The sequence below is a fragment of the Parasteatoda tepidariorum genome, chromosome 4 (genome assembly GCF_982258835.1).
Source record: "Parasteatoda tepidariorum strain Cologne lab strain chromosome 4, Ptep-v5.0, whole genome shotgun sequence".
Classification (NCBI taxonomy): domain Eukaryota; kingdom Metazoa; phylum Arthropoda; class Arachnida; order Araneae; family Theridiidae; genus Parasteatoda; species Parasteatoda tepidariorum.
In genome coordinates, this window is record NC_141758.1 from 121,399,902 (window position 1) to 121,423,276 (window position 23,375).

Sequence of the window (23,375 nt, forward strand, 5' to 3'; positions counted from 1 at the left end):
ATTAATCTATTGTGTCCTAAACCTTGCCAACCCTGGTTTTGTTCCATACAGCAAGATTTAGCATGATTAACTTAAATAACTTGATTTTTCTTTTTAAAAAAAAAGTCACCGATTTAAGCCAAAAATATTTTTAATTCAGAATTTAATTAAATGAGAATTAAAGTGATTAGAGACATTTAAATTATAACTTCCCATTAGATTTGTGTAAAGTAATTTGCTATGTAATAAACCAATCTCCCCAGTAACAGAATCGCGGCGACGCTGCCGCAGAACGTTACAACGTTCTCGCAGAAAGATTTTTCTTTCGAAAAGTTAAAAAAAAATTTTTTTTTCTTCTCTTCTACAGAAATTTACATGTAATATTTGAATCATACATTTAGATAAGCACTTTTTGACACTCTCAATTTACACCGTAAATTGATGTAATGTTTCGATTATATTTTCAGCAGTTATTGATTTTCACCTGGATTTTAAATATCCCGATTTATTTGAAACATAGAAAATTTGAATCGTGTATTTGAATATGCAGCGCTTCTGTTATCTTAAATTAGTAAGCTATTATTAAAAGTATCTTGTAGAAAGGTATTAGTGCTAGAGAGTTTAGTCGCAGATATGCCACAGGGTCCATCTCAATTGTATCACTTTAGTTTAATGTTTATTTAAGTACCAATATTTTTAAAAATTATTAAACATGTAGTTTGTGTATATAACTTTATATATCTAAATTTATGTAAAAATTTTGAATAGTAGTTTTTTCTTCCTTTTATGTTTCCCGAATTATCACTTCATTTTATTTTCAATTGATAATTGGATCTAGTCTTTACAAAGTCATGAAAACTACAATTTTATATCATTAGTGATTAGTTTACAATAATTATATGCTTATTTTAATCACTTTAGTTAGGAATATTATTTCAGTTGTAATACTGTTTTCAAATAATATTAAGCTTTACTACTATACTTTATCTTAACTTGGGTTGGTATATCTAAAAAAATAAAAACCTGATATAAATTTTAAAAAGAACCAATTCAAATAGGGGAAAAAAAATCAGAGTTTTTAATCATGATTTTTGCCAATTTACAATCAGTAAGTAATCTTCAGTAGGTGTAGTGCGCCACAGAAAAAATCAGAACAGCATTTTTTTTAAAAAAAATATGAACATATACACATACACCAGACTACTCTTTAAGAGCAAACAACAAACTAAGAAAAGTGCAATTTGCGTTACTTAAGCATATTAAAACTAAGATTGGGTTTTTGACATGACACATCAAAAAACCTGTCAAAAACTGTAATAAACTATCGAAATCTAACAAAAACCTGGGGCAAGTTTCTTTTTTGTCATTGGGGATATTTTATGAGATACTAAATCATGCACAATAGTTGCAATATATACTATTATAATTATGAATTATATTATACCACACATAAAAATTATCCAAAAAACAGGGTACTCTTTAAGATCGATATTTTTTGCTTTATAAAAACTATCAGTTTATATTAGATTTAATAACGATGAGTTGTTAAAATTATTATCAATCTAAATATTGATTTTTCTTTTATGGCATAATTTAGACAGATTTTTAGATTAAGTAAAATTAAAGTGGTTGCTAATAACTGCCTGATATATATATATATTGATTCTCAATATTTGTTATTATTTGCAGGGGGGAGCAAAATATGTCTGATCGCGAAGGTTATTGAGGAAATTCAGGCAGCGATGTAAAAAATTTTTAGACTAAAAAAATTCCTACAAAAATGTTAGTTAATATGTGACGCTTAGCAAAATTTTTCTTTGTTAAAAAAATACAAAAACTTATGGAAATACAAATATATATATATTAATAATTTAAACATTATTATTAGTAATAATATATTTTGATTTCTATTATTTTATAACATGCATACATGGTTACTCAAGAATTGTGTAAAATCAAAATTATTTTTTTCTCATGTAAACTTTTTTTTTAGAAAGTCATTCATTGTACTTGTAAAAATTAATGCAGAAAAAAAAAACACTAACGTTTTTGGGGAAATTTTGATTTAAAAAAAAAAAAAAAAACATTGTTCTTAGGAAATATAAGGTACTGAGAATTTTTTGTACTCCTACTTGCTTATATGCACATAAATATTACCAATAAATTTATAATTTTTTACCAATAATTAATAATTTTTTAACTCCGTTGATTTTAAGGATTAATTAAATTACTATGAATATTTAGTATAGTTATTAGAATAAATTTCTTAATTAAATGTTATTTTATTATGTAATAATAGTTTTAGTACATCTTTGTTCTAGTTCATGTAGCTCAACAACAATTGAAAAATAGTTAGTCCCATTCATACAAAGCAGAAAGAAAAAAAAATGAACTTTGAATACAAGGGCTTAAAGCTGTTTTTTTTTGTAATCACATACTTCAAGGAAAGGAGTTAAATGGAAGTAAATGAAAATCGATTAGAATGAGATAAATGCTGAGAATTTTTATTTTCTATAAGCTGATTGCTTTTGCATTTTTATTTATTACTTTCTATAATAAATAGTTTCTGACAGTAATTGTAAAAACAAAAAGTGAGTTTTATGTCAAAATAATTCAAGAACATAACAGATTCATCACTTGTAATTTTATATATATGTTTATTTATAAATACTTCTTATTTACAGTAACTAATAATTATTCTTACACCAAAATTTTGCCTTTTGACAACTGTCAAAAACTATGTTAAAAAGGTCTTTTTGACATGACAGTTAAAACCGGATAAAACTTTCAATTGTCTAAAACTTGCCAACCCTGATTAAAGCCAAATTTCATCACAGAGAAAACTTTAACAGTACTGTTACATTAAAAAATAATCAATATAAATCAGTTACCCTATCCATATTTAATTAAAATTTGAACAGTAGTTCAAGATTTCCTAAATTAAGTCATTTTAAATATGTAGAATAGAAAATATGCTGCTAAGCATTTTTGTTCAAAAATAATTCAACATTTAAAAATTTTGAGATATGATTACTGAGTAGTTGGATCATCATTTTTAAATTCAGTTGAATGACACAAGTCAATATCATTTGATTACAACTAAGTCTTAATCAATTAATATTCAAATACTATATAAAAATAATATTTCAGTCAATGCTCTATATGACCCCACTGGTCTAGACAAAAATGCTATATCATTCATACATCATGAGCTCACAACAGTCAGTACATAAAACTATGGCAAATATTTACACAAAACTCATCAATATTTTTATTTTGACAAAAATATTTTTCTTCTATCCATTTCCTTCAAAATTTTTAATTTATGCTCTCCGTTACACGCAGCTATTTTGACTAAATAACTCGAGTCCGAAGAATTGCTAAACAAAGCTAAAATGAAGAAAAGTGGAATAAAAACCATGCGTATGAGTAACAAAATTCGCAGCACTTTATAAAAAATAAAAAACGAATACCATTTTCAAACAAGAAAAATGTGATGGATGAATTATTGAACCTTTTGTAAAGATATGTTATAAATGCAGAGAAATGCTATTCAAATGAAAAATAATCAATATTTTTCCATGGAGTATGCCTACAACCACCTAGAATAAGGCCACTTTTTCTTTCTTTATTTCAGATAATCTACATTTATTATACAGTAAACATCAAAAGAAATTACCGCATAAATGATTTCCAATCATTGATTTATTTTAAATTATGAAAATAATTGTTCCAAAAAAAATGTTTCATTGCTTTTAAATAATCTTCCAAGAATTAAATGACACAAAATTTTGAATTCTACATTTGAATAAAGAGTTCAATTCTAAAATCACTAAAAGGGAGATTTAAATAAAGTTTAAAAAGCACAGTGAAGTTACTTACACAGGAGGTAGATGACAATCTGGAAAATGAGACAAAGAAGGGTTCTTACGACTTCCACAATTACCAAAGCTCAATTTCAAACGTTCCCTTTTCTCTGAAACAATACAATAACATTTTGTTCAAAATGCTTTTTACAACATTATTACGGTCAATTCCACGAAAAGCAGTCGAGATGACTCTTTTTAAAATTTTAGCAAAAGAAAGTTCTCTTTTTTTCTGCGCTAAAACTGAAGAAAAATTTCATGAAAAATAATAAAGAGCACTATATTAAAATAATTATATTTTCCAAGAGTTAAGCTTATGCTAACGTTAAAAAGAAAATTTCAGGTCCGGTTGTATAAAAGTCTGTTAAAATGCATCCAATATGTGTTTAAAAACTAGTTTTCCTTATGTGATAACTTTATTTATTTGATGCCAAAATTGCACAAAGGAAGGAAAAAAACTGAACTTTTTAGCAACAAAAAACTAATTTTTAACAATAACAAAAATAGCTTATAAAAACTATTAAAATTGACTCAAATTTTAAAATGGGTCAGGTCTGTGGCGTAACTACCACTATAAATATTAAATACCGAATCAGTAGTATATAAGAGATGTTAACTTGATAATATCATGAGGTACCTTTTGATAGATGGAAGTTGACATAGTCTAAGATTAAATCCCCTCATTGGTGACCCGGACATGATAAGAAATTGTCAATATTGATGGATGAATCCACTTTAAACAGTTGATTTGCTTAAAAAATATATATATATACTGCTCAAAGAAAAAAAAAAAAGAAATCCGGTGAAGTGTAAATAAAGTCTCCCGGTTAATAAATAATAATGAGCGAAATGCAAGAAAAAAAATAATAGTGAAAAGCTATAAAAAAATGATGGGAAAAAATAGCGAAAAAGCTATAAAAAAAATAAATAAATAAAGAGCGAAATGCTTGGAAGAAAAAAAATAAATATAATGAGCAAAAAATTTAAGTTAATAAATAAAACAGCGTTAATCAACTAGTGTTCTCTGTTCATCGAATTCTATCACAGATAAAATTCTGGAAGGGGAGTAATGTGGCGTAACTACCACTATAAATATTAAATACCGAATCAGTAGTATATAACAGATGTTAACTTGATTCTATCACGAGGTACCTTTTGATAGATGGAGGTTGACATAGTCTAAGATTAAATCCCCTCAGGTCTATCACATTTGTCATGAAATTGTACATTTACTTATGAGGGGCAAACTAGTAGAATAATATCCAATGGGTGATATCAACTAGATCTTCATCAACTTCATCACCTTAATTACAAATAAACAGCTGTAAGAGTCATAAAAAATCAGGGTAACTTAAGTATTAATAAAAAAGCAGCACATGATCGAACAAAAAAAAGCAGATCATAATTTTAGAATATTTTAAAAAAATGCTTTTCTTTTTTAAATTCTTTTGTTAGTGGAAACAAATAAATCTTAGAGCATCAATAAGCTTCTAAACTGAAATATTTAACCAACTTGTATGATCTAGCTGCAATTTCAAACAAAAAATTTTCTCACTTAACAGAGAATTAGCAGAAGAGAACAAGTGAATATTTCAAAATCATAAGAGGTGAATGATTTTTTTTTTTAATCCCATAATTAAAGACAGGATATTAGTTCAGAACATTATTTAGAACACAATTCTGAATATTGTTGAGAACCTAGTTATTCATAAAAAATAAAAAAAAGCATTTAGAATTGAAGTAATAATAGTGGGTAAAAATAGCTGCTGAAAGGTAAGACAGCATCATTATATTAGCATTTTTATGGAAGGAAATTGGATATTTTTTTAAATTGTCTTTGAATTTTGAGAATATTAATGTTTATGATTATACCTTATAATAGCTTAAATACTTTTAGTTTACAGCATAAAGTTTTATTCAACCTTTTGTCTTAAATCAAAAAGCCTAGTTTAAACCACAAAAATTGGGTTTACGGTTTTTTAAAAGATAAAAAACTATTTTTTTCCAACCCTGATACAAATAATATTAGTTTTTGTCAAAATCATCATCAAGAATTTAATTCTTAAAAAATTCCCTCAAAAACACCCAGAATTTAAAATTGAAAGTATTGAAATTATATAAGATGGTTTTTTTTTAATGTTCTTTTTCTTAATATATAACAGTCATTGAAAAGCCGACCCAATTTACAGGGTTTACGGCTACTAATGTTCAACTCCAAAGCCTTGTAATTTTGAACCCAATCTATTAGACAAGGAAACTCCTGAATCAAGTATTGGGAGAAATTTTCCCTCGTTGAGGACATTTTGTTGGAACTAACACTAACTTGTGTTACATGGAGTGGAAAACCACGAAAACCTCCCAGCAAGGGAACTCTAACCCATGATCCGTCGGCTACCACTGAGAATATATTTTACGCCAGCACTGTGGTCGGTGCAAGCAGCATGCGAAATTGGAATAGACTGCCAATCGCTGGGATTCGAACACGGTTCACCTCAATGGTAGGCGAACGCGATATCCTCTGAGCCATCACGGCGATACATAAGATATTGTTCATCAAAGCATTTAAAAGAAAAACACTATATATTGTTGAATAGCATTAAATATAATAAGGACAGTCTCATCACACAGCACAGGCCCCATTGGGGCCACCTCAAATGAAGCTTAAGATAAAAAAGTAGATCTAGAAAACTAGACTCGAGAACACGTGAAGAGTTTGTGAATGATGTTAAAAAGATCTGCTCCAGAATATCGGGACTTCAATACTAACATTGACATATTACACTTTAATTAAATTTTAGGGAAAAAAAAATTTTTTGCATCAAAAATGTTGCCAAATTTCAGAAAAAGCACAAACTAAAAAAAATTTACAGAATGGGATGAAACCACAATATAAATGTTCTGTTTTGTTTAAATTTTGAAAATATAAACCGTTGGGCATCTTAGTGCTTGACGTAGGTACAGACAACGAGGATATTTCTATGTCAAAGCATGTTTGCAAAGGTAGCACTTAAACTACCAAAAATTTATAGTTTTTTCGAAGGGGTGACCATGAGATTAACCTTATGAGTTGCTTTTTTTTAGTTCGATACATGCTACTATCCAGGGAGGCAACAAAATTTAGAGATTACTTATGCCCAATCTAGAAATATCCTACATTTCCAATATACTTCAATTGATATAAACATCTCAACCAATGCTTAGTTTGAAAGCATTTTTTTAAGGATCTAGCTTTTTAATGGTGTCTGGGTCCCAAAAAATACTTTGATACAACACTGCATAAAAGTCTACTGGATCAAATTTTAAGTATAAAATAGTCACACCAATAAATTACATAACATGTTTTGGGAAGATTTCCGTATTTTTATTTGTGGCAGAAAAATCAAAGTTTTGGCAATTTCTGAGCAGCAGTCTGCCAGACGGAAAAAGAAAAAAAACATTACATGAGGGGACTAACTCAGGGATATTTCCTGTTGCACCAACTACAATCCTCAAGGTGCCAATTAGATTCTAAACTTGCCAACATTTTTTACAAAAAAAAAAATATGTAGATGTTTGCCTGGGGGTGGCTATGAGTTATACTTTTCAAATTGGTCCCTTGCAGTGATGTCTCCTTTTAGTTTCTCGCGGACCCGGAGCTACTGGGAAGTGGCCAAGACTTGGCCATAATTCTGATAAAACCAGGGAAAATCTTCCATCCAGGGAAAAACTCAACAAGAATTTATTTTTAGAGAAATTGTAAGTTTAAAATCAATATGGCACCGTGACGATTGTAGTTGGAGCGAAAGATGCGATACGGAGCCTCGTATTTTTATTTTTTTTAAAAATTCCGTTTGAGCAAATGTATTCAAAGTTTGCAAAAATATTTATTAACATTAATTTACAACAGGAGTAAAGCATACAATTTTAAAGAAAAAATTTGCAAAACCATACTTCTTTGCTGATCATATATTTTTAATACTAGATTAAAGAATAGATACAAAACGTTCCTCTACTAAAAATGTGTATAACTCAGCATATTCTAGATAAAACAAATAGGCTAATAATCATTTAAGGGGAAGAAAGATTTGATTAAACAACGTCTAAAAACCTGTTTTATTATTAATAAAACCTTACTATATTTTCAATGTTTAAAAATCAATAACAGAATTTTTTTTGATTTACCTTGACTACGAGAAGTACAATGCTTAAAAGTATGATTCTGTTCAGCCATATTTATTTCAATAATAGTGAAACATAAATATTATAGAATGACAGTTTCTCAATTAAAAACATTGACTCAAATGAATAAAAACACTTATTTTTTAATACAGTTTTAGACTCATACAGAAAATAATTCAGCAAACAATTTAACAAGAAATAATTGTTTTGTTTATGTACGTTACAGTTTCGGAGAAAATGTGTGAGCTTAATTTGCGAAGAAAAATGTATCTGAGATACTCATTTTCACTGCCTTTAATTCATACAAGCAAGCTCACCAGCTGTGATTGAGGAAAAAAGTTGTTTGAAACAAGCAAGTCTTTTTGAGCACTCGAAAACATGTCAACTTTTATTACAATATTCATAATTTTCAAGCATACGAGGTTTTTAAATCATGAAGTACATCTTTCCGCTTCAGTTTCTTGGGATTATTCTTCTCAACATGGAACTGCATCCGACAAACTTATAGACACGTGTGAAACTTTAGAAGCAATTTCACTGAATGCAAAAAAAAATCATGTATGCGAAATCAGGGATGCGAGCGACAAAATAATATGTGAGTTTTTCTTGCATGGATAGCTACATTTCACCAATTAAGCTTTCTTACTCATCTTCGATTTTGCATTTGCGATTTTCTTACATGCAATGTAAATGCTTCCTTAGTAAGAGTTCGAATCCGAACACACCCTTATTGGATTTACATACATTTGCAGGGTTGCGTGCTCAATTTAGGCTTGTCCCGCAGTGGACTGATCATTAAGACACGGTTCCTAGCAGATCACCGAAGTCAAGCATTACTGGCTGCAGTCAATGTGCTGGTTTGTGACTACTTGGATCAGCCTGCGTAGGGACCGAGGGTGTGCGGTATTGGTCCTCGTTAAACTGTTCTACTGTAAAGTGCTCGACTTCACGCGCAGGTCGTCGGGCTACCGAAGCGGGGGAGTCATCCCCTCCGCAGAGGTTAAAAGTTGTGATGGAATGTCTTCGGATCATCCTCAGGAATGTTTCCCAGACCGTCGCCAATAGTGCAGCTCTAGTGCGACGTAAATGAACAACAACAACAATTGAATAATAATGTTAAACTTTTAGATGCTAAAATTGGCAACACTTGTGTGATTTCCAGTTTTGGTGAATTGCTTGGTGAAATTGCTTTATTGTAAATGAAAGACGTTTTCGTAAGAAAAATAAGGGAATTTTAAAAGTTTAAATGGTTTTATAATATTAATTATATCATGCCTTCCGCATCAGCAAAACTTGAGAAGCAAACTTCGCTTGACACTAACGATCCTGTTAAGCAAGTTATTACTGTGGTAGAAAAGAAAGTGCGGAATCTTGAAAAAAGAAAGGTTTGCAATTGAGCGTCTATCTTATATAGTTAGTAATAAAGTTCACAGTTGAATAAAATATAACTAATAATGTCTTATTATACCTGAGTAAGGTCTTATGATTCTGTTCAACTCATATTTATGTCATCCTTTCACATTTTGTTAAATATTGCGTAAGCTAAATTAGCATGTAAATATGCTTGATTAAATTTAGTCACGTCTTGATTTATGTTACCTAAATTCTTTATGACCATAAAATAATAACTTTAATAATGAACCTTTCAGGAATTTTTTTCGTTGAATGAATTTTGCTTGTGCCGGTCTATTGTGTGACCTGAACTTTTTAAAGATGACTGACTATATTGCTGTTTAGGCTTCATTGTGCCGGTCTATTCACTGCGTTCTGTAGGAAAGTTCTTAGTTTAACAATAATAAGTAATTAAGGGGACATGAAAAGAACTTAGGAAGTGTTGCCAGGATGTGCAATTCTCTAATGCTAAAGATAAATAAAAATAGCGCGCAGTTGAATTATTTAGGCAAAATAAACAGAGTTTTCTGGAGAAAAACTTCTGTTTTGTTATTAGAAATAAGGAATAATAGTAATAGCATCAGAATCACCAAGCCTTCTGGGAAGTAATTAAAAAGTACACAGCAGAAAGGGACTAACTGGAAGAATAAATAGAACTACTAGCAAACCTCTATATGTTTTTTTTTTTGTTCTAAAAAAAAAAAACCACTTAGTGCCTATTTTCAAAATGCAATTTAGTGCCTTGGTGATTGTAGCTAGTGCGACTGATCACGATATTGAAATATCTCTCAGAAATAGTAAACAATTTTGACAACTATTAACTCTAAAACAATTTTGAGTTGAATAGATGTTGAAATTTTATTATTTTTTTGTAATTATTGTTACTCAATTGTTAATTGCGTTTTTCTCGTTATATAAATCCTTATGATCTCATGTTATAGATGTATTCATTCTATGTCACTTTTCTCATCTTATCATGAACTTATTCAGGGTTATTGTTTTTTAAGGAATCCTTTTTAATTAAGAGTTTAATTAAAGGTTTTGTCCTTCAGTAAAATAATTTAGTAAAGTGTACAAATTAAAAATTAGAAATTTTACATTTTAGAATTAAAAAATTGGATATATACATTTACTCAAAATTTGATATATAATAGGTTTTCATCATTTATTTTATTGTACATTTTTATAACATTAAAGTTTGTTTAAGAAATATTAAATTTTTGGATTAGTGTTTCTTTAAAGAACCTAAGTTAAATAGGACTCTAAATCATAAAACTATGTATTAAGATTTTCTTGTTTTTTTCTTTTTTACCCATTAATGTGGTATTTTAGTGTTTAAGTATAAGATGTTTAGGTCAGTGCAGGATTATCCATTAGGCCAGATTAGACCATGGACCCCCTTAAAATGGATTTTCTGAAAATAAATTTAAAAAAATGTAAAGAAGCGTCATGTTTCAAAAACGATTAGACATGCTAAGTTTTATGTTTATTGAATCAGATGTTCTCTGTGAAATTGTTTTTAAAAACATTATAGATGAGTTTATTGATCTCAAGAGCAGAAAAGAAGATTTTTGAATATACCAATTTTATAGTAGCGTTGATTTTTTAAAATGTTAATAAATTTCAAATTTTTTCCAAACATAGTGATTATTTTTTAGTTTTAATTTAACAAAAAGAAGTAAAATTTTATTTATTATTATTTATTTTAATTTTAAATATGCTCTCTTAAATGAAAAGATGTATAAATATTATTATATTTGAAAAAAAAATTGAATCTAAGGGCCCCAAAAATTTTAATGGCCTAGGTAAAGGAATTTTCTTCCTTGTATATTAAAACATTCTCATGCTATTTTTTGTCCATTTCAGTTTTAGCATTTTCCATGGTATTAATTCATATTTTTTTATTCTTAAAATGAATGGCTACTAATGTCATTATGTATAGGCTCTTGTGTTGTTTATAAATTTATTCTTAATATATCTTGGATATCTTGTATATCTTGGATATTTTTCAGCCCAATAACTATAATAGCTGATGAAAAAGTAGATATAGAGCATTTTCCTTATGATGTTGCAGCAAAAATATTCAATTAGAAGATGTTAAAAATGTATTATAATTAAAGAAAAAAAAAATTTCCAAGTCTATTCGTATTTTTTTAATTTTTTGAAATCTCACTTAACTTTTTGAAATCTCACCCTGTTTTTGAGAAAGGGTGAGAAATTCTCTCCCATTTTTTTCCTGTAATGAAAACACTGATATGTGACTATAGTTTAGTAGAATTATAATATTTTAATAAAAATGTACATGCTAATATAAATAAAAAAGAAAACTAAAATGATAAATATTAAATTAGAGATTTTTAGGGAAGGTTAATATTAAAAAGTTGAGTTTTTAATATTTTTGATAACAAAGGCGGGACAGATAGAAATATCTTAAAATGACTATAGCAGGAGTGCCATTGTCAACTTTCAATAAGTTTTGGAATTGTAAAAATCTTGAGAATTGTATAACAATCAGAATGTTTAACACCAATGTTATATCTAAATTTTTCTAAAGGACTGAGACTTATTGCGCAATGCAAATATCTTTAATATAAAAAATTTCTCCAAAAATTATTACAAGAAATATTAGGTAAGAAATGACTTCCATAAGTAAACTTAAAAGAGTATGACTAAGGATGATTTGGTGTAGAGATATTGGTAAAAGTTTAAATCAGTTAAATTAATATATTTATATTTGAAAACAATTTTATAGATGTCTTTTTTATCATCCTGTGATGCAGAAATTATAACATTTTTTTAAAAAAAATATTGTGAAAAATAAGTTTAATTTTTAAACAAATTTATTATTTTTTTTTAAAAACATTTATTATTATTTTTAATATTGCATTATTTATCCTTACGCAAAAATATAATTTCTCAGTATTAAAAGTATATTTAAAGGATAAGGTATTCGCTTTTGTTGTTCAATGAATTGTGGAGCTTCCAAAATTATAAACCTTTTCCTATTATATTATATCATATTATTTCTCTTTAATAAGTTTAAGTAAATTGTATAAAAAATATAAAATATTTATTAATATATGTAATTATTATGTGTGCATTGGTTACACATATAGAATTTTTACCTTTTACCAAAGTTCAAGGACACTTTAAGACAGTTTTAGTCAGTTTAGGAAAGACTAAAACCCTTGTGTCCTGTCCAAAACCCTGTCTCTAGCAGTATAACGTCCTCATAAAAATCTGAGTTAAGTTTCAAGTGTGTGTATTTTATTTAATTTCAATTGTTATATTTACTTATTTTAGGGCAAATTAGATTCCTATAAAAGTGATTCTCAGAAAGGCAAAGAGTTAAATGAAGATCAAAAAGTAAGTATGTTTTGATTATTATATTGCTTACAAACTTATAACACGTCCAATAATGTGTAAAATTAATTAATTTTTTCTTCAGAAAGCTGTTGAGAAGTATGACCAAGTTGTGGAATTATTAGAATTTGCTAAGGATCTCCAGAAACAGTTCCAGACTGTGATTCAAGATGTAATTAATATATTTTATTTATTTTTTAATTTTGCAGTTTAAAGGGGACATTTGATGTTCAGAAAGATAAATTTTTTTAAAAAAAAATCCATTATTTCGATTTAAAGATATTACAAAAAAAGTTTCATACATTAATATGGAGTTCTCTTTGACAAAATTGCTTTTTCTGTAAATGGGATTTTTTAATGTTCTCACAACTTCAAAAAGTTCCTTGCGTGCTAATTTAAAAAAAAAAAAAAAATTAAAAATTGTTTGCAAGGAACTTCTTAATTATCAGCACTTTTCAGGCTTTGAAAAAACCTGGGTATTTTAGAAAAAACCAAACCTGCCTGGGTTTTATTGGAAAAACCCTTGGGAAATTGGGTTTAATTTGAAAAAACCTGGGGGAAATTGGGTTTTTTCATTTAGTGCACATAAACTTTTAAGTTTTACCGTGTAAATATTTTTATTTATTAAAAAGTGTTGTATAAGCTTAAAGATAGAAATAAATCCAAAAAGTTATTTTAATTTTGTTATATGTATATTATATTAAGTTTAAATAACGCGTTATCACTAATACATATTTGAATCTTCTTTATTGTTAAGTATATAACGTTTTACAATTTTTAACTCTAGCATTATAAAATATAAATGCAGTAATATAAAAGGAACAAGTTTATTTTCATCTGATTTTTGACTTTAATAAGAAACTGAAATAAATATTTAATGATCTTCCATGTTTTTATAAAAAGATTAATAGTAAGTGAAATTAAAATTGTATATAATTATAAAGAGTATCAGTTACTTGTCCCATTTTTTTTTTTCAAATAATTAACCCTAGAAAAATTATTTCATTTTTAGATAAATAATTTTTAAAAGTTCTTATAAAAAGTTTTATCTTATTTTTTTAAAGCCAGAAAATAAAACTGTTTAAATTTGCTATTGTATCACTTAGTAAAAAAAAAAAAAAAATTTTTCTTTTCAATTTTTTTAAACATATTAATTAATAATAACCTGTGTATTAATATATAAAGCATGCAACTATATTTGAAAATTGATCTTTTCGGACTATATTATTTAAATTTCTATTTGATATAATATCATTAAAATATTACTTCTTGAAAACACCCACTTAAAGTTTTACTATAAAACTATAAAATTATAAGACTCGAGTTTCTTTTGCTTTACAAATATTAAAAACTTAATCATATAAATCATGCAACTCTATTTGACAAATTTATGCTGCTCAGTAAATTATATAAAAGTAAATGTGCTACACTAAATTTTAATAAAATTTTTTTTGTTGAAAAAACCCACTTATTGTTCCAAGTGGGTTTTTTCAAGGTGGACCCACCCAATAAAACCCGGGCAGGTTTTTTCAAAGTGGACCCATTTGGCGAACCATGACACTTTTAGCTATAGATTAAATTTTTCGAATAATTTGTTTTTTCTGAAGCATCGTACACAAACATTTTTTAATGTTTTCAATATTCTGTTGAAATTTTTAAATGATCAAATAAATATTGCACCATTTTGCTTTAACGTTCAGTGTCCCCTTGAATGACCAGTCATGTCTGATCTTTTTAATTTTTAAGTTCAATGGATTAATGGTTTAGAAAATGTTTATGTTCATTACTTTAAAAGCATTTAAAATAACTTTTTATATGAATCGTTATATATGAAAAATAGGTGTGGAAATGGCTAAAAACTAATTGAAAGACCATGTGCATTTCGACGAAATGCTGTTAAATTATATAAATAAAATATATTAGAATTATGCCGGAATAATAAGAGATTAAGATTATACCTGGATATTGAGTATTTTTAGTCATTGCTAGATGAAATAAAATTATTAATTTTAAAGTAAATAACAAAACCTATAAATTGAGGCAAAAAAAATTAATTTAATTGAAATATAAAAAAAAATTAAGGGAGCATGATAATTTTAGATGTGATTGTACAAAACAAAGTATAACACAGTAACTCAATAGGTTCAATAGTCTTAACTGTGTGAGGCTGACATTGAACAGATTGGTGACACAAAAATTTACGATTTGGTGTAACAAAATAAACAATAAATGAAATAGTTAAGATATTATTAGAAACTTGCGTGTCGTAATAACATCATAGTTAAAGTAATAGAATCGTCAAAATAATATGAAAAAGCATCACAATAATAGCACATTAAAAAATTACGCTCACGAAGAAATTAGCCGAATAAACTGCGTCAATAAGTAATTATTTTAATCCATGATTTAAAATTTGTACTTGGTAATAAAAATGGAAATTTGTAAAACCATGAGGGAATGCTTCATGAAAACTGCAGTATCACTGAGTGAAAAATAACTTGGATTTAGAATGAAAATGAAGTGTGTCAAAAATTTATAATTCAACTGAAGCACATAAAAAAGTAACAAGTGCAAGATTTATATCCCAAGAGTCGTAATATAATAAAAAATGTATCTGGATTTTAAAAACTGCATGAAAATCAGTTATATATGCAAAAGAAGTGTCACTTGAATTTTTGATGAAATTGACGAAAATAAAGCAAGTCTAAAAATGATATCATATTGGTTTTTTTAAAACCATGCAGAATTTAATAGTCCTAGCCGTTAAAAAAGGGATCGAGAAACAACAGGTTTTCAATAGAATTTGTTCAAATTGAGGGCATCAAAAAGTGATAACTCAAATGTGCAATTCAAAATTGTTGAAATTTTTTTATTTTCTAAAAAAACAAATTGTATTCAGATGCCATGTCAATAGTTGACAGGTCGTATGACGTGCACCCCTATATAGGGTCTATCAATAAATTTTTCTGTAAGGTTAACACATGAATGATTAAATAAACCCTTATATTGGATCAAATTATGAAAAGTCAGAAATACTGTATTTTCATCCAATTAATGCAAAACGAAAGGGGTAAAAAGGTTGTCTTTCTAGTGTTAAACATTCAGTTTAAATTTGGAGTCAATCTGTAAAAATTCTTTCTAGTTTAAGTTTGGCAATTTTTAAAAATTTAGTATTGTGCTTTAAACTTTTAATCTGGACTTCATTTTTTAAAATTAAAATATCGTTTTATTCTTTTATTGTTTAGTGCACAAAAGCTCAAAAGAGAGCTGCTAAGCTTGAACTTTTGGAGCGTCAGCAGTTGGAACGCCAAAGAATAAAAGAATTCTTAATGTATCAAGATCTACTTAGCAGCATGGGTGGTGAGGATGTCAGGCAAGATTTCTTAGAAGGGAACAAAGGAGCAGTTGTAAGTCTACAATTGATATTTAATAAATTCTTCAAAGGGATTCTTAATGACAATTGTCGACAGTTGTTGTTATCATCCACATGACCAGCAGAGCTGTTCTAGAGTTTTCTAATGCAGTGTGTAGAAGATCTTTTATATGCATATATTTATCTTTTTTTTCTGCTGTGGTTTGAAACAGTTATAACTTATTTTTAAAAGTTATAATTTGTTTACTTTTAATGAATAAATATTGTCAAAACATTTTAAATGTATCAAAAGCTCTGTTGCAGATCTGTTTCTGAGATGTGAATTTTGAAAAAAATTTGGCTTATTACTATCTAATATTATGAGAAATGTATATTTTATATAATTAATTTTTTAAAAAGTATCTTTTATTAAATATGTAATATAAATGTTTTTATAGAGATAACTTTCATTAAAATGATTTTTTTCTCCCCAGTATTTCAGGCTTTTATTTTACATTATATCAAAACAATTATATAATCCTCAGGTCCTTTGATTTTCCTCTAAATTTGTTAGATTTTTGATACTACATGATGAACCTATTTAACTACATGCTTCGGAACTCATTATTTTAACAAATGTAGCTCTTTCCTTGGGATTCTTCAATTATTATCTATTTTATATCATAAAAAAGCTTAGAGCATTCCATTGTTAGTTTTAAAAAATGCATATGTGCAATCTATTAAGCTTTAACTATTTTTTAAACATAATGTCTTAAAGAATTGACTAATATTCTTTCTCTGTATCCATGATATATTCATTTTTTCTTATGTGAGACATCAGTAAAAAATTTGACTCTGGCATGTTAGTTTTAAAAAATGCAAAACTTAATTCGCTTTTCCAAATAGAAACTTTCTGAGGAGGAATTAAACAGCATTGATGAGCTCTATAAAATTATCTGTCCAGAACGAGATCCAGAAGTTGAAAATGCAGAATTTGATACTTTTCTAAATACGTCAGCCGAGCATATTCAATCGTTGTTGGATGCAAAGAATAAAGAAGCATTTGGCACAACGTGTATCCTTTACTAATATGTGTGTTCAGACTATGCAATGTCTACTGTACCTAATAAAATTAAATTTAAAATGTAGGAACATAATATTGTTATCTATTTATTTTTAGCATTTACCTACATTGATTCCACTAAAACTTTGAAATGACTGGTCCTAAGGATGCAAAACTCTGTTCCCATTTAAAATATGAATTTTCAACCCTTTATCCAACCTTTAATATTTGTAATATTTTATCTATTCATGCTCAAAACGAATTTCAATTAGGGATATAAAGAATATTTGGCCCTATTGCCAAATATTTTTTTAAATATGAGTTTTAATAGATTAAGGAAGGAACAATGTAAAATAGTCTTTTTTACTATACATTATCAAAAACAGTATTTACATATGTTTTCTTAAATTCATATGCTTGTATATTTATGTTCTGGAAGACAAATAGAAAAACTGAATTTCAAGAATTGAAACTAAAATACTTTATTTTGAATCATGTGCTTTGTACTGCTCTGCTGATTTTTTTTTTCTTTCTAAATTAATAATTTATTTCTAACTCAATTATATCTGAACTATCTTCTAGCAGATTTATTCTAAGCTATCCTAAAATGAAGCTTTTAATTAGAACTGATGGAACACTTGCATCAAGAAAACTCAATAATGTAATTTAATGCTCAGAATTATTCAAATGTTCTCATTCAACTATTAATAAGCCTGGTTTTAATTTTTCCGGCATAAATCTGTTTGGCTACGTTTTATTTTTTCCTCACTGAAGAGTTGCATAACTTCACTTCCTCTATGAATTTTAGCGTATATGAAGCATTTTAGCTCACATAAGCTGAATCACTGATCTTACATTTGCTTTAAATGAATTAGTATTCAGTATTTTCTATAATGTTTATGTTATATTATTTTGTTCCTTTTGAAAATATTACCCTCATTACTCAAAATCTGCATTAAAAATACATGGAAAATTACCATAACCACTATTTATAATTGGAATTTATTTTCGCTTTGAGCCAGTTATTTATTATTTTTTTAAATAAAATATTTTAATTTTGTTAATAGTCATTTGATTTACACCCTTCGCAGGTAATGTAGTTAGAGGAAAATTAAATATGTCTTGAATTACTTTTTATGTCTCATATTATTATGTATTGTCATATTTGTTTAAAGTTTTACTTTAAAAAGATTTTGCCTTTGCTACTAGAAAAACTTGACAAATTTCCTTAATCGAATCATTTTTTATTTTAAAGATTTCAATCTTTTTTTTTTTAACAAAATAAAATATTTAAAATTTTGTTTTAAATTGCTGTTTTTCATGATTTGATTTAATCATCCTTAGGATTTTGTAACTTGTAGAAAATAATTGAATATTTCTCTTTGTATTTCAATATGAATCTAATTAAATCAAATATGAATTGAAACTTTCATTTTATACAATTATATTATTCTTTTTTTTTTTTCCCTTTTGCAATGCTTTTCTTCCCCCCCCCTTTTTTGCTACCTCATCTTTGTAATCTTGACGAATACATTATATTCAGAGATGATTGTGTTCTGGAAAAAATCCATATTTTTCGCTAACCGTGGTTCGGAAATCCAAGGTCGAGAAGTTTTAAGAAATCATCGGTCACATTTATGTCTAAAAATTCTTGTATATTTTATTCAAAAATATTAGTACTAGAATTTATACTTGGCATGTCTTTCATTTGTAAATATTTTTTCTAGTAGAGATTAGATAAATGAGATTAGAGATAAAGTAAACTTACAAATAATTATTTATTTAAATTATGCTGCATATAATTTATATAGAATTTAATGTTTTGAAAATATCAATCATTTTAATTTTTAAGGACATTAATTTTTTGAAAGATTTTACTCAAGAAATGCTCACAATCACCTTTGTATGTTACTTTAATGTGTGCATAAAAATGTCAGAATTTTTCAATACTTTTGCAGATAGATTCTGCTATTAAGTCAGCCATCATTTCATATTAATCACAAACTATTCATTTCAATTGCTGAAGAATTTAATATGTGTATTTGATGTAGCTGTTTTGTTGAACTCTTTAACATTTGCATAGATAAGTCTCTTAGGGAAATGTTACAGAAGATCCACAACTGTAGCTATTTTAATAAGTCAGAGGTAGAACCTTTGAATGAAGAAGCTGAAAATTCCAATGATTCAGAGGAAAAGGAAGATGATAAGAATTTAACGGAAGAATATGTTCTCCCTGCTGAAACATATCCATCTGCTCAGGTGAATTGGATTTTAAAGTTCCTCTTTTTTCAAATGTTTAAAATTGAGGCGCACAGTATAAAAATTGCAGATCCCAATCAAGCTTGAAGTTTTGAGCTAAGAAAATCTGGAACTGTCTGAGAATTATATTTTGGGGGTAAAAAAAAAGTCAAAGAATATTGCAATAAATACCAAAAATTTGAGAAAATCTTGTCTGAAACCTGGAAAATAATAAATTTAAAATTCATGGTAATAAGTACCAAATGATGCTCAAAATAAATAAATTTAATTTTAAATTTAATAATAAATTTAATTATAAATAAATTTAATTTAATTATATTAAATAAATTTCTTACCATTTTGGTAAGAATTTTACTGTAACATGGTTAAATTTTTTTTTAGAGTTACAGTGGAACCTGTCTAAATTGACCACCCTCGGGACCAAGTCAAATGGTCACTATATAGAAGTGATCACTTTATGAAGACTCTTTAAAAAGGACTCTTTAAATAAAACTTATAGAAAATGGTCACCTTACTCAGGTGATCACTTTACCCAGGTGGTCACTTTTACAGGTTCCACTGTATTTAAATTTGAATAACTTCTGAAAAATACTCTTCACTTAAAAAGTTTATTAAATATGATATTTGCTGTTTAATAAATGCTTTTTGTGTAAATTCTGATTCTTAATCTGAAGTTAGATATAAGAAGGGCTCTTAGGGAATCAAATTTTAATTTCATTTCTTTTATGAATAGGTGGAAGATTTTCCAGAGAAAAGTGAATCCCAAGTGGAACCTCCTCCATATTACCAAATTGAAAACCAACCAATTTATTCTGCTGAGCAACCTCATCCAATACAAGAAGTCTTATCTGTTCAAGGAAATTTGAATTTCTTGCAAGAATCACAGATTGAAGTGGAATGTAAGAAATTTTATTTTAATTGTACATGTATCTCCCATAAAATGCTCATAGAAACTCTTTTAAAGCTCATTTTTTAAGTAAATAGGTTGTAATATGCATCCGTGCTTTTTAAGAGCAATTGAAAATAAAAAGTAAATTTGATAAATTTTTACGAAACCCGATATGATTTGTAGGTGAATTATTATGTGGATCTATTATGAGAATTGTGTCATTTAATATTTAATAAAGTATTCAAGGAATTTGAAAACAATACAAAAAAAAAAAAATTTTTTTCCCAATTAAGTTTAAACTTAGTTTAGTAATGTCAGGTTTTGTTAGCAAATGACCAATATTAATAATTATCATTAGAAAATCTACTGGGCAAGTAACTATTATTTTTTTTAGACATTACATCCGAAACCTAGCACATAATAAATACAATTCTCAAGTCTATAAATTTCTTATATGTACCAGAAATTTTTATAATACAAATGAATTTTTTATTAGCAGTATTTAATACTCCCGTTTATGTCTACTATATCTGGTATTACAATTCTTTATTTGCTTCAAATTTTTAATAGAATGTTTTTAAATATGTATTCTTTAAAAAAAGTTTAAAATACGTAAAAAAAGAGACTTTCATATAGATAAGTATCAATTTTATTAATTGTTTTAAGGGTTGAGTTTGACTTTTCACATTGTTATTAATCAATTTGTGGTAAAAGAAGTTCCAAAATAAAATAGAAAAATTATTGCTTTTAAAAAGTAAGTTTAAACTAAAATGAAGGTTAAACTAATTCTGAAATTTATTTTTTCTATAGTTATGCTGTCAAAATTATAGAAAAATCAGATATTATATTTGGAATTTAAAAAGTTTTATAATGGTTTTTAACATCTTAAATGTGATTTGTTTCAGCTTCTCTTGTAAAATCTCAAATACCACCTTCACTTTCATACACTGAGTATTCTGCACCACCTCAGCCAATGCCTCCTAATCTTGTCCAACAACAGCGAACACGCAGAACAAGTGAAGAAACCAGTCATCCTGTCACTGCAAATATTGCATTGGCAACTGTTCCATCTCCACAATCTAGTATTCCTCCTGTTTTGCAACCAACCACTCAGCCCATAGATTTTGATCCAGCTAGGCCAATCCCAACTCAGACTTACACCAATCAGAGTTTTACTTCAGCAATCCATCCAATGATTGCGGTGCCCCCCAGCTACGTTCCTGTGACGCACTCCATTTCTCCAGCTCACGTTCTACCTGCAAACATGGTTTTGCCTCAAAGGAGTTCTGTTGTGGTTACAAATTCTTTACCTTCATCGGTGAGTGGACTTTCAACTGCATCAGCACAACAGGCAAACATCTATTCGCTTTGCTTGAAAATGGATGTGAGGATGAGTTTCATTGTTTGGCATGCTTTTTTTTTTCTTTCTTTTTGAATTATTAATTTGGGTCATGGTTCCTACATTGCTACCCAATGTATGAAGTGTTCAGTAATAACTACCAAGATGTGTCTGAGAACACTAAAATCTGACTGGGGGGCAAGTGTAAATGAATGATGTGATTTAGTTAGTGGGTTTGATATTTTGGTCTCTACTTTGGAATTTTAACTATTAAACATTCTCTTCAATTTTTCATAAAATTTCATTTGATTTTGTTTTTCAGTTTAGTATTTAATATAATATATTTACAATAAATACGTAATATTAAACATCTGGGGGGGGACAATTATGAAGATTTAGTTACAATATAAATATGTAAAAAAAATTTCATGAAATGTTCTTACTCTTCAATCCAATTGGTGAACGGACCAATGAAAATGTTTGAGGGATAGCAAAATCATTTAAATAATGGTCCTTTGAACCAGTGATAAAATTTCAATTTCTACTCCGAACCATTCATAATATATACACTTCTCAAAACAATTAAGGGATATTGAGGTTGTGGGTTGATCTTGCGCCTGGAGAATTGTTTGAATGATTGATACATTATTGACAGACGTAGTCGGCTATACGAGATAAAAATGACATTTGTTTGGCTGAAAAAATGCACTTTATTGAGCATATGGGTACCAACGGGAAAAGAAACACAATTTGTGCGTGTGAGAAAAACAAAAGGCGTTTCCTTAAACAAAAATAATTTTTAGTTGGGAGGTATTTTCCCCCCTCCCCCCGGCGACCTGCAACGTTGACCACCTTTGAGGCATTGAGTTAATGGAATTATTGTTCTGGGGTATTCTGTTTCTCTCTTCCAGAAGAGCTCTTTCCAGTTCTTGGAGAGTTTGTAGGGGTAGTAGGCAGCCAGCAATTTGTCTGCTAGATTGTCCCTAATGTGCTCGATTGGGTTCAAGTCTGGAGAACAGGCTGGCCAACACATTCGTATGATTCCTTCCTCCTAAAGGAAATCATTGCACCAAGTTAGCACAATGTGGCCTGCTATTGTCATTCATTAACATGAGGTCATCTTCAATTCCTGCAGCTTAAGGAAATACAGTATGACTCAGGATCTCATCCCTATATCAGTGACTCTCTATTTCGAATTATGTGGATATTGATGCACCCATTAATGGAAATGCCAGCATAGACCATCACACCCCACCGCCAAATCTTACACTTTCGTGAACTAGTGCAGAATTGTTTCTAGTGTCATGTTCCCTCTGGATGAAAATATGCCTATTATCAGGATGAACGGAGAAAAGAATATTGTGCCATTCATTTCTCCTCAAGTTCATATGCTCTGTTGCCTAATTCTTTTAGGCGTGACGGTGCCTTGCTGGTGACGTGACACACCATTGGTCGACAGGCTTACAAACCCTATAGCGTGAAGGAGGTTTCAGATAGCTCGTGTCGAAACTGTGGTGCCATAAGCTGAGCAAAGATGTTGAAGAAGCCTGGCTTTTATATTTCGGTGTCTCTGAGCTGTTAGCGTTGAATAATGGTCTTCATTGGACGTTGTTGCAGGTCTACGCCCTTACCCTCGTCTTCGGCCTGCATTTCCAGTCTCCAGTAAATGGTTCCAGATCCTGGAAATCAGACTTTGTGAAACTCCAATGGCTTCC

At 28.3% G+C, this 23,375-nt stretch overlaps 2 protein-coding genes across 5 annotated transcripts in view; one reads left to right on the top strand and one right to left on the bottom strand.

The window, feature by feature from the left end:
• Positions 1 to 8,573, bottom strand: part of Mkk4 (dual specificity mitogen-activated protein kinase kinase 4) — a 47,223-nt gene extending 38,650 nt beyond the window's left edge. The window contains exons 1-2 of one of the 2 annotated variants that reach the window (XM_043053165.3): positions 8,321 to 8,573; positions 3,862 to 3,955 (exon numbers count right to left, since the gene is read on the bottom strand). Coding sequence is in view for 1 of the 2 variants with exons in the window: in XM_043053164.3 (XP_042909098.1) it covers positions 3,862 to 3,955; positions 8,007 to 8,055 (143 nt within the window). In the remaining variant the exon portion in view is untranslated. Of the gene's footprint in view, positions 1 to 3,861; positions 3,956 to 8,006 lie in introns of both variants that reach the window. The other variant, XM_043053164.3, reaches the window with a different exon arrangement.
• Positions 8,574 to 8,751: 178 nt separating this feature from the next.
• LOC107440236 (uncharacterized) overlaps positions 8,752 to 23,375 on the top strand; it is a 35,323-nt gene continuing 20,699 nt past the window's right edge. The window contains exons 1-8 of one of the 3 annotated variants that reach the window (XM_021145257.4): positions 8,752 to 9,388; positions 12,699 to 12,761; positions 12,844 to 12,930; positions 16,004 to 16,165; positions 17,017 to 17,185; positions 19,257 to 19,432; positions 20,166 to 20,331; positions 21,227 to 21,705. In XM_021145257.4, the coding sequence (XP_021000916.2) occupies positions 9,275 to 9,388; positions 12,699 to 12,761; positions 12,844 to 12,930; positions 16,004 to 16,165; positions 17,017 to 17,185; positions 19,257 to 19,432; positions 20,166 to 20,331; positions 21,227 to 21,705 (1,416 nt within the window). In that variant the 5' untranslated portion in view covers positions 8,752 to 9,274. Of the gene's footprint in view, positions 9,417 to 12,698; positions 12,762 to 12,843; positions 12,931 to 16,003; positions 16,166 to 17,016; positions 17,186 to 19,256; positions 19,433 to 20,165; positions 20,332 to 21,226; positions 21,706 to 23,375 lie in introns of all 3 variants that reach the window. The other 2 variants (XM_021145258.4, XM_087162031.1) reach the window with 2 other exon arrangements.